At 44.6% G+C, this 17,609-nt stretch overlaps 1 protein-coding gene across 1 annotated transcript in view; it reads right to left on the bottom strand.

Moving 5' to 3' along the window:
* The window catches only part of LOC145415071 (uncharacterized), a 304,891-nt gene extending 287,852 nt beyond the window's left edge, over window positions 1-17,039 (bottom strand). The window contains exon 1 of the mRNA XM_080284485.1: window positions 16,901-17,039. Within this exon, the coding sequence (XP_080140611.1) occupies window positions 16,901-17,039 (139 nt within the window). The remainder of the gene's footprint in view (window positions 1-16,900) is intronic.
* Window positions 17,040-17,609: the final 570 nt, after the last annotated feature.

Raw genomic sequence — 17,609 nt, 5'->3', positions numbered from 1 at the left:
AGAGTTGCTTGAATGGTGAGAAGGATTTGTTAAGACTGAGTAATAATGAGGGTTGCTAGAGGGATTTATTAAGGCTATTACCATTGCCAATCAGATACTGCAGCGGAAGGATAATATCTCTACTATGGTGTGTCTTTCACTCCCCTAGTCAGTGTAAACACTTAACTTGTGATCTGCGTAACTTTCGCTACGGTTGATGCAGTTCATTTAAGTATTTTAAGGCTTACATCAGAGGACTTTATTTAAAACTGAGGGAAATCCTATGTGTCAGAGGCTTTAAAATCTACTTAGAATGGCTCTGTCTCTGCTGTCTGTATACTTGAGTTTATCAGAGAGACTAAGACTAGACGATTTTGTGTTGAGAGAAATCCTAGCGGTTGAGAGGTTAAAACGTACACATGTCTTTGTAATATTTCGGATCAACGAACTATAAAAATCGCCCAGTGTTTACAATGGTGTTTACAGCAGTTACAATGGCTTGGTGGGGACAGAAAAATTTCAGTGGTGGAAGGTACATGATGCAGCCAACAGACTTCCCTGACACGGCACACTAATGTAACCATCACGATGCAGGGATAATTTCATGACGTTATCTCCTCAGCTCCTGCACACACACCCATCCCTCCTTTCTTCCTCTTCCCTCACGGTTCTAGCAATAATTTCTTCATACAAATATGTCAAATATAAAAAAAATCGGGAGGGGGGAGGGGAGAAGGGTTGAGAATGAGAAAAAGTGAAAGGGAGGTGGACAAATGTACGTACCTCTGTGAAGTTAGTAAGACCAACCTGTCATTTTAACGCATTCGGTATGTTGCACCAAACTCTCTCCTAAATTAAAAAATAGTAATAAAAAGCGAATAGGTTTCCATAGTTATACAGAATGTTTCAACAGCATCCTTCCTCCTCCACTCAGCACCACACTTTGCAAACATATACACAAACACATAGCCACCATAACCATCCAAAACCCTGAGCCATGCACGATCTTTCCCGAACCCCCACTAGACATTCATCTTACAGAGTTGTCCTTCTCAGAGACACATAAGTTCACCGATCCAGACTACAGTGTGGCACTAACCAACACCCTTCTCTGCTTACTTAACACGAGATGCAACTTACGAATAATTCACTGTGCCATAATCTAATCCAGTCCCGCACAGAACAACAAATCTCACGCATTTCACCCAGACAACACAACCAGTCCTTCAGCATAACCCCAACAAGAGTCTAATTTTATGGATGCTTTGCACGGAAGTGGCTGGTTTTCTGCAGTGGAGAAGTATTACGAGTAGTGTGGATTGGAATGTTGGGTGGGAGTATTAATGCCCCATGAATACTGCTGCTACCTTAGATGAACTCTGGGATTCAGTACCTAACAATAGACAGACAAACAGACAGACAGAAAGACAGACAAACAAAAAAAAAAGAGGGATCAGAGGTGGAAAAGGAAGGAAGAGAGACTCCGCAGTGAGGAAATACGAAACAGTGAATCAGATGTGGAAAAATGCGAAAGAGGGAAGGAGAAATGTGCGTGAGAGAGAGAGAGAGAGAGGTGGGGGGGGGGAAGAAGGGTTGAGAGTGAGAAAAAGGTGAATGAGATGAGGAGAAATGTGAAAGAGAGAATCAGAGGTGGGTTACTACGAAAGAGAGAATCACTAGCAACCACTTCAGCACAAAATCTCTTCTCCCACATCCCTCTGTCGCTTCTCTCCAAGTGTGCTTGTTTTACCATAAGGGCGGTTTCTTATTTTTTTTATTTTTTTTTTATTTTTGCGTCTGAGCGAGAAGGGCTGTGCGTGATGCTAAAGTGGCAGCAGATGAGAGGTGGGGTAGGCGGCTGACAGAGAATTTTCAACAGAATAAGAAAATGTTTTGGAAGGAGGTGAAAAGGGTGCGAAAGGGAGAGTCTGGGAAGGAAGAACGAGTAAAAGCAGAGGATGGAGGGATGTTAATTGAGATGGATGCAGTAAGGAAGAGATGGGCAGAGTATTTTGAAAGATTATTAAATGTAGAGGAGGAAAGGGTGGCTGAGATTGTGGCGGATGGAAGGGTGCAAGGAATAAATGTGTTGGGAGAGTTGAATGATTCCTTGATCACGAAGGAGGAAGTGGAGAAGGCAGTAAAGGAGATGAAAACGGAAAGCTGCAGGTATGGATGGGTGTGCTGTGGAATGCCTGAAGGGTGGTGGAGTGACTATTGTTGACTGGTTAGTAAGATTGTTGAATGTGTGCTTTGAGAAAGGTATGGTGCCAATTGACTGGGCAAGTGCTTGTGTGGTCCCGTTGTATAAAGGCAAGGGTGATAAGTATGAATGTACTAGCTTTAGGGGTATAAGTCTGTTGAGTGTTGTAGGTAAGGTGTATGGTAGAGTGTTAATCATGAGAGTTAGAGAGGGTACAGAGGGAGTGATTAGTGATGATGAGCAGTGTGGCTTTAGGAGAGGGAGGGGATGCGTTGATCAGGTGTTTGCTGTGAGACAAGTGTGTGAAAAGTATTTAGCGAAAGGCAAGGATGTGTTTTGGGCATTTATGGATTTAGAGAAAGCGTATGATAGAATTGATAGGGAGGCTTTGTGGACTGTTTTAAGATTGTATGGACTTGATGGTAGGTTACTAAAAGGGGTGAAAAGTTTTATGTAAATAGTAGAGCATGTGTAAGAGTGGGAAATGCTGTGAGTGATTGGTTTCCCGTGAGAGTGGGGCTGCGACAGGGATGTGTGATGTCACCTTGGTTGTTTAATATTTACATGGATGGTGTTGTAAGGGAGGTGAATGCAAGAGTTTTAGGTGGTCTGAGTCTGGTAAATGTTGATGGTGGAGATTGGAATCTGAAGCAGCTGCTGTTTGCAGATGATACTGCACTGGTGACCGATTCAGAGGAGAGATTGAGACAGTTGGTAGAGGAGTTTGGAAGGGTGTGTGAAAGGAGGAATTTGAAAGTAAATGAGAATAAGAGTAAAGTGATGAAGTGTACGAGGTTGATAGATGGTAGGGGGATGAATATAGTTTTGAATGGTGAGTTGCTTGAGGAGGTAGATTGTTTTAAATATCTAGGGTCACATGTTGCTGTGGATGGAAGAATAGATGCAGAAGTGAAGTTTAGAATAAATGAAGTAGGAAAGGTGCTGGGAGGAATGAAAAAAGTGTTTAAATGTCGTTCGCTTAGAATGGATGTAAAGAGAAGGCTGTATGAGGGTGTTGTGGTACCGACTGCATTATATGGGGCTGAAACATGGAATATGGGTGTAGCAGAGAGGAAAAAGTTTGAATGTAATGGAGATGAGGTGTCTGAGGAGTATGTGGTGAGTGACGCGTATGGATCGGGTGCGAAATGATGAAGTGCGAAGGAGAACTGGAGTTGTTCAGGAGATGGCTGGTAGAGTTGAGCAGAGGGTGTTGCGATGGTTTGGGCATATGGAGAGAATGGATAATGAGCGATTGGTGAAAAAGATAACTAGATCTGATGTGAGAGGTGTAAGGCTGAGAGGAAGACCACGAATAGGTTGGATGGATAGTGTGAAGAGAGCGCTGGATGCGAGAGGGATGTCTGTTGAGCAAGGAAGAGTGGCTGTGCGTGACAGAAATAAATGGAGAGAAATTGTGAATAAATAAGTGATGACGCAGCCCTGAGGGGATATTCTCCCGCATTTGGTCTGATCAGCTAGTCAGGTCAGGTGCGGGTAAGGGGATGGGTATGTTATGATGTGGCAGGGGTAAACCAGTTCTGCTGTCGGGCCCTGCTGCGGATGTCACTGATTGCATTGCGCAGTTGACCCTTGTGCGGTGTGGTGCGGTGAGGATCTGTCCGTTCTCCCCTTTGGGGCTAAGATGTGAATGAATGTGTTTAAATGGATGAGTAAATGGAGAGTGTGTCGTCCTGTCTCGGCTACCTCCCTTTCCTTGGGGGAAGCAGCCTAGGTATATAGATAGATAGATAGCGTCTGACCCTACCTTATTTTTTTCCCTCGGCCTCCAAGACTTTTTACTTTACTGACGACACCATTTCTTGTTCTAATTTTCTCCCTTGCTGACGTCATTATTATTTTTAGCATTCTCGTATTTTCCTGACGTCATAATCATCTTTCTTGTGAGTGTTCGCTGCTCTGATCTCAGTATGCTTGGTCTTCCCTTCGTAAAAACTTGTGTCCTGCCCCCTCCTGACCTCCGTCCTTGACTCTGCTCGACTGGAGACCAAATCAGATCGCCAGGGGACAAAAGCCCAAGGAGATGTGACGCATTTGCTCTTCGCCTGCACGTCACACAAGCAGGAGAGGAAGGTTAGGTCAGAGACTTGTTTATAATGTGCGTGATGCTGTTTCTGATGGTTAGACAGTGAATAATGATAACGCCGTGACTCTTGATGTTTCTTGGCATAAAATCAATAGTAAAAATAACCAATAAAAACAGGATTCCTCTTTCATTTACCTTTTTCCAGTCTCTTTATTTTTTTTTTTTTTCAGTCAGTAACAACGACATCATGACTGTTGCAAGTCCCGGAGCATAAATCAATAGTTGATTTTACCAGTTTATTTAACCATCATAGTATATTGTGAGAAACAGAACTTAGCCGTGAAATAGTTCCTCCAAGACTGTTGTTATTCCATTCACGTAACTCTTATACATAGGGATATATTCTGACATGTGGGTATGTTAAACACCGTCCCTTCTAGCCTGTGTATTTCATTTTACTCTAACTCCAGACAAAAAAAAAAAAAGTTTCCTCTCGCTATACTCGTGTTTAATACAGTCTTCATTAATCCTTTCATAACGAGAGATATTTCTAAATTTAATTGTCTGAAGGTAACAGGAATAGGCAAGATAAATACGTCATTGGATTGAAGAGTTACGGGAGGCAGAACTTTCCCTAAGACATCACTGGTTTTTATTGTGTCACCCCTTCAATCAGATGACTTAAAAAAAAAAAAAAAATGGTTGATGGTTTATTCATGTTAATGTTAGGTGATTAGGTGATTATATTTACTTTATTATTAATTTATTTGTTTATAGAGGTGAAAAATCAAGGTCGGTCACACACACACACACACACACACACACACACACACACACACACACACACACACACACACACACACACACACACACACACACACACACACACACACACACACACACACAGTTTGCCCGTTTAGCGTGGACAGGTATAAACATGCATACCTATTTCTTAAGTCCCGGTAACTCTCAGAGACATATTTCTGTGCACTCTCTTAAACGTAAAATTTATCTGATCAAGAGGGTCTCTACCTCTAGACTGACGCTGGTGGGGTAATTAATATTTCATGAGGCTACGTACCCATAGAAATTACCGGAATGAGAAATTAATGAACTGAAGCTTATTTACTATTTTACTAGTTAATTTCTACATGAACTTAATTTGGAGCAGTGCAAGTGTCCAGCTGTTAATCCAGCACAAACACGGCTCACCATCTCCTGTATTACGGCTTCTGTGGCTTCACTTTTTCAATTTTTTTATAGCATCCACACAAGTCTACTGTCCTTATGTAGCTATAGAAGGGTTGGAGAGGGAGGTGAAGAGAGTGAAGGAAGAAGTGGAAGGGAGGTGAAGAGAGTGAAGGAAGAAGTGGAAGGGAGGTGAAGAGAGTGAAGGAAGAAGTGGAAGGGAGGTGAAGAGAGTGAAGGAAGAAGTGGAAGGGAGGTGAAGAGAGTGAAGGGAGTGGAGGAAGGGAGGTGAAGAGAGTGAAGGGAGTGGAGGAAGGGAGGTGAGGGTAAGGGTGAGCTGATTATAAAGTAATATTGGTGTGGGCATCCCGGGGTCCACCAGGCACGTGAAGGGGACAAATTGCTGGCCAGGGTATCACTGTGACCCGACAAGACCTTCCAGCCCTTCCAGACCTTCCTGTTCTTCCCTCCCCTCTTGTCCTCCCCATCCCTCTTGTCCTCCCCTTCCCTCCTGGCCTCCCCTCCTGTCCTCTCATACCCTCCCTTCCTGTCCTGTCATACCCACCCCTCCTGCCCTCTCATCCCCTCCCCTCCTGCCCTCTCATACCCTCCCCTCCTGCCCTCTTATACCCTCCCCTCTGCCTTGATCTTCCTGTCTTCCCATATACTCGTTCCGCCTCAGACCCATTCTTGCTCTCCCAGACTGTCTTACTCCCAGACTCTTCAGCCTTGCCCTCCCAAACCTTCCAGTCCTCTCTTATGGTCCTCCCAGGCCCTCCAGCTGTCCCTCCCTGCCCTTCCCGCCCTACCCTCCAGCCGTCCACGACCCTCCGGCCCACCCAGATTTTCTTTCTTGCCAACTCTTCAGCCTTACTCGATCCCTCTGTTTCTATCCTGCCCTCCCCTCCAGTCCTCTTCTTTTTTGCCCACCTCTCCACCCTTCCCTTCCAGCTCTCCTCTTGCAGCCCTCCCTTTCCCATGACTTTCCTCCTGTCTTCTCCCTTCGTGCCTTCTCATCCAGATCTTCCCTCCACCTCTCTCCTTGCTTCCCATCCAGACCTATCCGTCAGCTCTCCTTTCCTAGTCTCCCCTCCCCTCAGACCTCAAGCCCTCCCATCCAACTGTCTTCCCCAACCCACCATTCCAGCTTACCCCCCATCGTAGCCCTCTCCTCCAGCCCTACCCTCTTCAGCCGCCCCCCCCAACTTCCCTTTCCAGCCCTTTCCTCCAACTTCCCTCTCCAGTCTACTCCTCCAACTCTCCCTCTCCAGCCCTCCCCTCCAATTTCCCTCTCCAATCCACTCCTCCAACTTTCCCTCCATCATCGCCTTCTCCTGCAGACCTCCCCTCAAACTCTCTCCCCCAGATCGCGCATCAGAAGAGAGGACGCTAACTACCGACCCACCCAAGCTCCAGTGCTAATAAGTGGAGCAGTTCATTCTTTAGTAACTTTGGAAGATCGAGTAATTCTTGTGGTAACTTTAGGAGGCTGGAGTTCATGTTTGGTCACTTCAGGAGGTAGGCTAGGAAGAGTTATTTTGTTGTAATTTCAGTAGGCAGAGCAGTTTATTTGGGGGTAATTTGGGACGCAGAAGCTGGTTATTTTGGTGGCTTTAGGAGGCAGAGCAGTTTTGTGGTAAAGTTAAGAGGTGGGCCAGTTAATTTGTGGTATAGAAGGCTGAACAGTTTATTGTGGTAAATGAGAGTGGTAAAGCAGCCTTTTTGCCCTAATCATTAGAGGTAGAACGGTGTATTTTGTGACGACTGGGAGGTAGGACAGATAAATGTGCGAAAGTTTGGGGAGACAGAATATTTTACATTTATTTAAACCCCGTAATGGGTGAATTTCTCTCTACTCCCGGCCACACTTTTCACTGGGCGGTGGAACAGTTTAACACAATGATTTATTCGTTCTGGGGCGGCGATGAGACCTGTGTTCATTGGCTGGGGCGGGCAGGCGGTGGGGCGCTCCCGGCCAATCAGACGACGGCATCAATTAACTGGGCGGAGTCATGGGCCCTATTCTCGTCAGGCAAGGACGCTCCCTGGCACCTGTTCCCAGGCGATTTATTTTGCTTATTACACCTTACCGCTCTTTTGTATGGTGTCTGCGTCATTTTAATACCAATTTAGATTGCGTAAGTAACACTGAAGAAAACTATAAGCGTCATAAACAAATAAACTGTTTGGGAGGAGGTGGTCTAGGGGGTTTCCGTAGGTGAAAAGAACGATCCATGGGCACAGAGGCAGCCAATGGGAGAGCGGCAATGTTTCTCCACTTTCCCTTCATTCCTTTAATTTAGGAGCGTCTCGGCTTCAGTCTCTCTCTCTCTCTCTCTCTCTCTCTCTCTCTCTCTCTCTGCGATTGATGTAGAGTATTGCATTCAGACAAGCCCCAGAAAAAATTCCCCAGCTGAGAGGAAACCTAGCAGTCAAAGGCTTAAAAAAAAAAAAACTCGTGTAATCCCTCCCTTGCTATCTGTACACTCAGGAATCTAATTTACTGTAGTTTAAAACCAGGAGATTTTGTTCAATAGAGAAAGCCTAGCAGTCAAAAGGTCAACATGCAGCTGAGATAAGGCTGTTGTTACTACCTATTGTTATCATTATCCATAGTTATTTATTATTGCCGTATTAGGAGGCTGTAATTTGGCAGAGGGATGTGGGGGTGGGATCAGGGGGGAAAGACAGAGGTCATGGGGATAAACAGGGATTATGGGGATAGACGGGGGTTAGGGAGAAAGACAGGGGTTATGGAGATAGACTGAGGCTATGGGGATTGACATGGATTATGGGGGTAGGCAGGGGTTATGGGGATGGACAGGAGTTATGGGAACAGACAGGGGTTATGAGGATAGACTGGTTATGGGAATAAACAGGGAATATGGGAACAAACAAGGGATAGACAGAAATGATGGGAACAGATAAAAATAAACAAGGGTTCTGGGCGTAGATGGGTGTTATGGGGAAAGAGAAGAGTTATGGGGGAACAAGCAGGAGTTATAGACAGACAGGGGTTATGGGTAAGAGTTATGTAGCCACAAAACTTATGGGTAAGGGTTATGGGGAAATAATGGCTGTGGTTAATGGGTTATGTGGACAGACAGAGGTTATTGGGCAATGAAAAATCAGGGGTTATGAGAAGAGAAGGATTACTAGACAAGGATTTTGGTACTGAGGGGGTTAAGGGGGATTAATAGGGGTTATACTAACAGGGTGGATTATCGGATTTAGACAAGGGTTGTAGAAGCGAACAAGGAATATGAGGTTATGTTGCGATAGACAGGGTGAGCGATAGATACAGGTGTGATTGTTGTATAGTAGTGGTACATATTGTGGTGACAGAAGTAGTTGTGGTGGTGGTGATGGTAGTAATGGTAGTTGTAATAGGGGCTATGACAATGGTGGTGGTAGTGGTAGTTGTGGTAATGGTGATGTTAGGGGTGGTAGGTGTAGTGGTAATTCTAGAAATGGTGGTAGTCGCTGTGGTAATGGTATGAGTAGATGTGGCAGTAAATGTTATAGTTGGGATAGCAGCTGCGATAATGGTAGTTGTTATAGTACTAGTGATAGTTGTGGTAATTGTGGTGGAAATTATGGTAATGGTTGTAGTTATGGTAGCAGTGGTACTGGTGGAAGTGGTCCTCGCTATAGTGCAAGGTACAATGGTGGTAGTTGTGGTAGTGGTTGTGGAAGTCGTGGTAGTGGTGGTGATGGTAATAGTAGTGATGTTGGTTGTAACGATGGTGGCTGTGGTAATGGTGGTGGTAGGGGTAGTTGAGGTAAAATGTGGTGATAGTGGTGGTATTTGTGGTAGTTCTGGTGCATATTTTTGTGGTAGCTGCCTGGTGGTGATGGTCGTGGTATGTATGTCAAGTTCAAGGTTATGACAGTGAAGGTGGCTCGATTACTGAATAAGCTGTGTGTGATGACAGAGGATGTAGACGAAGAGAGACATCTGAATCAGTTACATCGAGTGATAGAACACACGAACACATGGCTTGGAATTATTTTGTATTTATGACTAGTGATCTGAATGGAAGAGTTGCTATAGGTCCTGTGAATTAAGATGAGGGTCGTTTTGGTCTACTAGGAAAAATCGAAATTGGATATAGATGAAAATACATATGCCAGTAAGGAAAGTCCTCCATAAGTAATTCATGTCATAAAAAACATGGGTGTGCCTAACTACATATACAGTAGTATAGAGAGACTAAGAAATTTTGGTAGTCTAGTCTAACGTTTGTAGAGTGAAAGTTCATGGATAATCATGTGGTACTGAGACGAAATCTGAAAAAGGACGGTCCAGAGAATCAGGATTACCTTGTGCTATGGTTACAGTATGTAAAGGGAAATGAACAGGAATATGAATAAAGATGAGAGGAGTATAACAGGAAAGAAACAATGGAAGACAAAAAAACTGAGGGGGAATAAAGGGGGAAGGTAAAGGAGAGAGGGAGAGGAAAAAGGGGAGAGAGATGGAAATGGCCTAAGGAAATAAAGAGGCTTGTGCTAAAGGCCTTGATACGGGATAAGAGTAGAGGACTGGGTACAGAGTCGCAAGAGAGATGCGTGAAAGTGTTTTAGCGCACATGTTAAGGTACGGATGTGCTTATTATGATATGAGGATCAGATATTAAGCATGAGGGAAGTAGAAAAGGGACTGTTATAATGACCTTAAGTACGTTGAGTAGGTTGGCTATAGGGTAAGAAATAAGTTTTGAAAGATTTCAAATGAGGAACCCTACTGAACAACGGGAAGGAGAGTGTGTGCTTAGATGGTACATTTACATAGAGAAAATAAAAATGAACAAGGTGATGATAACAGGACATAGGTGAGTTCAGAAGCAGGAGGAGGCCGGAAAAGTTAAGCAGAAGATGTATGGTGATAAAACGAATGTGTGGATAAACGATACCTTGAAACAGAGGGGGCAAAAGAACTGACAGGACATAAATACACTGATAAAGTATGTACCGAGATGCACATGGCCTGGGATGCACCCATTTTATAACGTTACTGTCAACGGAATGATCTCTACCGCACAGTCAGTTTGAAATCACATTTGCGTATGGAGAACTTCGAAGGCTTGAATCATGAGGGAATGAATGTCTGGCCCATAGGCACTTTGATGTTAGTTCTCCCTCTGTTATGCATTTCTCTTCATGTTTCTTATTCTTTCCAACCTCATGCGGTGCTTGAAATAGGGTTAGAATGAATAATACGATGATTCCCACCTTTGTTTTTCGTTTGCATATCCAACATAGATATTTACCAGAACATAACCTTGTCATTCCACACCAACCATCCCTAACAAGGAGGCTCCTATATGACTCAATGGCAACTGCGTATAATGGTCTGCTCCAAGCTAGAGTAGAACATTGCACTTACCCCGTCCGTGAAAGGGTTAACGGTAGCAGCATGAACACTCTCAAGCTCGTGTTTTCGCTCAGCTAAATAAAATCGTCTGACATCAGGTCCAGCAGAACACTAGAGTTGTGCCTATCATGAACGAGTTAAAATGGCGCCATGATCTAAGGAATGAAATACAAGAGGTGAATTACGTACCTCCCATGTCCCTTCTCCCCTCTTCTCCCATGTCCCTTCTCTTCCCTTTCTCCCCGTCCCTTCCTGCTCCCCTCCCCCTTCCCAGGCACGTCACTCATCCCGGCTCTTAATTTACCCTACATGAGATTCCTTGGTTTTTGTTGGTGGGCGACAGGGAAACACATTTAACGCCTGTCTGTTTTATTTGTCCTTATTTCTCTGTGTGGCTGGGTGGGTGGGGGAGTGGTGTGTGTCCGTGCGTGCGTGCGTGCAGATAATGTATTTGAATTAAAAGACTGGAGGAGTATTAAACTGTTTTAAGCCATTATTTATTTATTTATTTATGTTCGGAGAAGGGAAAGGGAGTAGATAGCTAATTTCTGTTGGCTAGTTGATGTTGTTATTCATTATCATATAATTTGTAAAGGTTAACTCTTGTTAGCTCTAATTATGGTTGTGTCAGACCTCACTGATCAGCCAAAAACTCATCGGTACAGGACATGTTGGATATCTAGTAGCATCTGCAGCTGACGAATTTTTGTTAAAGGCACGTTAGATATTCATTTTTAGTGTTTTGTAATTGCTGTCTACGTAACAAGATATAGAGTAAATTAGAATGGTGGTTGTTATTTTCCTGTTTTTTGTTTAATAAAGCTCTTCCTGCTTTTCGACAATTTTGATTAAGAACTTCGCCATGCTCAAACCGCCCAACCTACGAATCCCGTTTTCGAGGAATATAGCTTACCCCCTCCACTTCCACCCTCCACCAGCCCCGCCACCATTCCATTCCATCATGCTCCACCACCCACCACCGTCCTGTAGCCCGACATGCCCTAACACAAGAAAGGTGCTCCTCCAAGCGATCCATGGAAGTCAAGAACAAAGGAGCAAACCAGGCAATTGCTACACTTACTGTTGCCGCCCTCTCGCAAATCTATCCGCAGCGTGATCAGAGTCCATTTTCCCTGATGCTTCACAGGAATAATAGAATGGACAAGATAGTGGACGTGGCTTCGTATCAGCAAGAGCCCGTGCTTCAACAACAGTCAAACTAACTTGCTGCTTCCTATGACGGCGAAGATCCCAGCAGCAGCACACAAGAGCAAGGTACAAGCAGAACACATGGCATTGTGAACGAATGCAATCTAGCTTCCAACCTTCAGGTGTCTGATCTGGAGTAGCACCTTTTATCCCAAGTCCCGGTTCAAGGCATCAAAATAATCTATTCTTGAACCGGCCTGGGTACTGCTACACTTCTGTAGCAGTAATTCCATTTACTTGTTGTGTTTTCTTAAAGCCAAATGCGTCAAATCGTCTTATCATCCCAGGATACCTTGAAGCAAAACCACGAACTTTATTCAGCCTAATCACAGGCTGACACATCATACTGTCACGCCATCTCAGGACTCTATCACGCCAGCACACAGCCCCCTCTGCAAAAGAATTATGCCTTCGGTCAGTCGTCGACTCCATATGCATCTGTCTCCTACAACACTGGAGCATACAACCAAAAGGCCCCTTCTGGAGAGAGATACCCTTTAATAAGATTCGCTCTTGGCTGGATATATATATATATATATATATATATATATATATATATATATATATATATATATATATATATACATATATATATATATATATATATATATATATATATATATATATATATATATATATGCAGTAGTCATAAAAAGGGGGGGGGGGTCGGAAAAGTACTTTATTATAGTTAGCCGCAAAATAAATCGTGTTCTGTCAAATAACTAGTATAGAAAATGGAAATCATGGCTAAACTATTCACTATTTAAACAAAACGTACTTTGCCTTCACCTCCCACCCTAACGGAGGGAATTGTCCCTCCCTGCTCCCTCTCAGTTGATTTAATCTGCCCTGGTCACGACTTGGGCCCTCAGAGGTCACCCTTGTCTCCCTCACTTGCTCCTGTGCTAGTCACCAATATGACAGGCAGATTACGTTACCGTGTGTCGTGAAGGACAAAGGACTTGGTAATGGCTACGTGGAATGTAAGAGGAGCGAATGATGAGGTGAAAGAGAGAGAGATTGTCCAGGTGCTTGAGGGTGCGAAAGTGGATGTATGTGGAATAACTGAAACAAAATGGAGAGGAGAAAGTGTGAGAGAATGGGAGTATGGATGGGGTATATGTGCAGGAGTAGGTGAGAATGAGAGGGCAAAGGAAGGAGTATGTATAGTTGTGAGTAAAAGATGGAAGAGGAGCATAAGACAGTATGGATCAGTTGGGTCAAGGATTGTGTGGGTAAAGTTGAAAGTTGGAATACAAATGTGGGCGATTGTGTGTGTGTATGCGCCAACGCAAGATCGTGCTAGAAGAATGAGAGAAGAGTTCTGGACAAATGTGGAAGTGTGCATGGAAAAGTTTGGAAGGAATGAGAGAGTGTTTTTGATTGGTGATATGAATGGTAAAGTTGGGAATATGAAGGTGGATGGAATAGTTGGTGAGTGGGGTGTGCCTGCTGAGATAGATGAGAATGGGAGTGCGTTAGTGGACATTTGTGCTGGGAGGGGGTTGGTGATAGCCAATACCCTCTTCAGGCATAAAATGATCCACAGGTATACATGGCGAGTGATGAGAAGGGTGGGTGGTGAACTGAATGAAAGGAAGGCAATGATTGATTATGTGTGTGTGTGGATGAAAGGATGCGAAGATGTGTAATGGATGCAAGAGTTTATAGAGGCTGGAGGAGTGGACTTTCTGACCACTACTTGGTGGTGGCCAGAATTAAAATTCAAGTAAGATGGAGGAATAGAAGAAGGGAAAGACGAGAGGAAGGAGTAGTTGCAAGGAGAGTGGAAAGGTTACAAGAGGATGAGAAAAAGGCAGAGTATAAGAGAGAAGTGGAGGAACGATTGGGCAATTATGAATTGGAGCAGATGGGAGACGTGGAAGGTGTGTGTAGGATATTTACAGAAGAAGTATGTGCAGCATGTGATGTGGTGTGTGGAAGGAAGAGAAGACGGAGGGGGGTGCAAGGAACAGCGTGGTGGACTGAAGAGGTGAAACAGGCTGTGGCACAAAAGAAGAAAGCATACAATGAATGGATAAGAAATAGGGGCGTGGAAGAAGTTGAGAGGCGGAAGAGAGAGTTATATGTAGAAAGAAAGAGAGAGGTGAAAAGATTAGTTAGAGAGAGTAAGAAGAGAGTGGATGAGGAATTTGGAAGGAATTTGAGTGTAAAGTGGAGGGACTGTAAGAAAATGTTCTAGAAAGAGGTGAAAAGAGTAAGACAGGGTGGAGGTGAAGTTAGCAGAGGAGTGAAAGATAAAAATGGTAGATTACTAGTGGAGAAGGGAGAAAAAGTGAGCAGATGGAGAGGACACTTTAAGGAATTGTTGAACGTAGAGGATGGAAGTAATGCGAGTATAAGTGGCTGGGGAATGGCTGGGAGAAGGAGGGAGGTGAGAAGACAGGAAGAAATCAGTAGGATAGAAGTTGTGGAAGCAATGAAGAAAGTTAAATTGGGGAAAGCCCCAGGAATTGATGGAGTGTGTGGTGAAATGCTGAAGCATGGGGGAGAGATAGTAGTAGAATGGATGTGGAAGATGTGCAGATTGGCCTGGGAGGAAGGTAGAGTCCCGGAGGATTGGAAGTCAGGTATAATTATTCCCTTGTACAAAGGAAAAGGGGAAAAAGAAGTGTGTGGTAATCATAGGGGCATTTGTCTTCTTAGTATAATAGGAAAAATGTATGGTAGGATACTTATTGACAGAGTTAGGGAAAGAACAGAGAAATTAGTTGGAGAAGAACAGGGAGGCTTTAGGAAGGGAAGAGGTTGTGTAGATCAGATATTCATTCTTAGATCCTTAGTGGAAAAGTTTCTAGAGAAGGGAAAGAAGTTGTATGCGGCTTTCTTGGATTTGAAGAAAGCATGACATGGTGGATAGACAAGGATTGTGGAAAGTGTTAAGAGTATATGGAGTAGATGGGAAGTTGTTGAATGCTGTGAAGAGTATGTACGATGGTGCGAAGGCTGCAGTGCGTGTGGATGGTGAACTAAGTGAATTTTTCTCTTTGAAAGTTGGTTTGAAACAGGGATGTGTCATGTCTCCATGGTTGTTCAATCTGTACATGGATGGGGTAATAAAAGAGGTACAAGGTAGGGTAGTGGATGTTGGAGTGGCCCTGGTGAGAGAGGATAGTGTTTGGAAACTCCCTGTACTGTTGTTTGCAGATGATACTGTGTTGTTGAGTGAAGACGAAGGGGAGCTGCAAGGCATGGTGGATGAGTTTGAGAGAGTGTGTAAGAAACGGAATCTAAAGGTGAATGTAGGGAAGAGTAAAGTGATGGTCTTTGAGAGAGATGAAGTCAGTGAATGAATAGCGAGGTTGGATGGTGAGGAATTGGAAAATGTGAGTACGTTTAAGTACTTGGGTAGTGTGATGAGTAAGGATGGAGGTTTGGAGGGTGAAGTGCTTGAAAGGGTACAGCAGGGAAGAAAGGTTGCTGGTTCCTTGAAAGCAGTGATAAGAAACAGGGAAGTGAGCATGGAAGTGAAAAAGTTACTACATGACAGTATTGTGATACCAACTCTAACGTACGGAAGTGAAGCTTGGACGTTGTTGGAGGGACACAAGTCAAGAGTGAGAGCAGTGGAAATGAGTTATTTAAGAGGAGCCTGTGGAGTCACATGGAGAGACAGGCTGACGAATGCGGATATAAAGGAGCGTTGTGGTGTGGATGTGGATGTGATAGGAAGCGTTATGAGGAACACACTGAGGTGGTTTGGCCATGTGGAGAGGATGGAGGGTGAAAGACTGACGAAGAGAGTGTATGTTAGTGAGGTGGAGTGGGGAAGAGGGAGGGGGAGGCCGAGGATGAGATGGAGGGATGAGGTGGAGAGGTATATGTGAGAGGGGTGTGTGAGTTGGGAGCAGGGCAGTGAGATGGCGGGGGACAGGGCGACTTGGAGGCGATTTGTTTGTGGCCACCCCAAACGGGATTGAGGCGTCTGGCAATAGATAGATAGATAGATAGTGTCGTGAAGTTGGCCTGCTGCATTACCCCACTTGTGTCTCTAGATGCTGTCATTCCTCGTGCCTCTTCCTCTCAATATCGTTGCGGTATGGGCATCCTGCTTCGCTATTACCCAATATCTCTTTACTTAGATAATTGTTACCTAACTGAAATTACTATATAAACACACACACACACACACACACACACACACACACACACACACACACACACACACACACACACACACACACACACGAGACTCGAACAAACATATCATCATCATGGAAATGGAGGGGGGCAAACGCCAAAGGCCCATAGCCTTACTCACCCTCCGACATCACTCACAAGGTCCCTTCGTGCAAATCTACAGGCTGCGACTCTTTCCCCTTGTAACTCTCTACATAAACGATCAAGCTGCCCAGCCGTGAGTACCGTGGCCTTCCCCTTGGTCTCCCCCACCCTGGGTTAGCTCTCTTGGAAATCATCCTGTGGGCAGGGTTAGCCTCAGGAAAATGGGCCACGTGCCCATATAATTGGAGTTGGCTCTGAGTATTATGTAGGTAATAGGCCTCGGCCCAGTCTCGGGAGCAGTCGCTCGTTGCGTACCAGGTCGTACCAACGATATTCCATGATCCTGCTGAAACACTTAGTACCAACGGAGCCCATTCACCACTTCAGGACACTGTTCAGCGCCCATGTCTGACAGCCTTACAGAAAGACTGGGAGCACCAGTGCCTTGAAGATGCGAATCTTCGTCCTTCTGCATAAATAACGGCAGGATCAAATACCCAAGTTTAGTGCATTCATACCTCCATAGGCCATACCGATACGAGAACTACCATCGTCTGACCTACCATTAACACTACCAAGATAATCTAAGCTTTCCAAGACTTCCACATTCTCACCACATGTTTGAGACGACTGAACTGCTTCATTTAAATACCTTGGCCCGAGACCCTTAATCCCAGTGGCTTTGCGTTCTTGTGGAATTCCTGGAGGGCATTCATTACTACTTCCAGCAACTCTGCTATGATAACTGCATCATCAGCAAAGTCAAGATCAGTAACCTTGAAATTACCCATTCATACATCACAATGACTACGACTCACAGCCCGGCTAAGTACCCAGTCCATGCATGTGTAGTAGTAGTTGTTCCCTAGGCAGTCTGGCCGAACAGCCCCGAGTCCCTTAGGAAGGCCATGGCCGCTCCCAGGTACTCGAGCCCCGTGAGGGGCCGGGGGGGTTTGCGGTGGTTTGGCCCCCATGCTGTCCTCCTCTTCTCTTCGACAGCCTCTGGGGGCTAGACCTACGACGAAGACGCCACCGCTCCATGCTCCATGCATGTGTTGAAATGCGTGGTAGCAGCGACACATCCCTGTCTTATTCCAGTAGCCTACTTATTGGGAGGAAGCAAAAAAAAAAAAAAAAAAATTACTGAAGTTTATGAAAAGTATATTTGGTGGTCTAGTAGGTTAAGACGCTCCAGCCAGATGTGACCTGATGTTAGCTGTTGCTCACATAATACCAGTATGGGAAGAGCGACTGGTCATTCCTTCCTTAACTTCTCGGACTTTAGATTCCCAGCCTAGGCCCGGACATTTGCGATCCTGATGATGGACAATAATGGCTTAGATGATGGGTTGAAAAATAAG

Source organism: Coenobita brevimanus, chromosome 101, assembly GCF_032717465.1.
Source record: "Coenobita brevimanus isolate Jiangsu-jjx chromosome 101, ASM3271746v2, whole genome shotgun sequence".
In the NCBI taxonomy this organism is placed as follows: domain Eukaryota; kingdom Metazoa; phylum Arthropoda; class Malacostraca; order Decapoda; family Coenobitidae; genus Coenobita; species Coenobita brevimanus.
The sequence above is the reverse complement of the archived record's forward strand: the minus strand, read 5'-3'. Positions and strand labels throughout refer to the sequence as shown.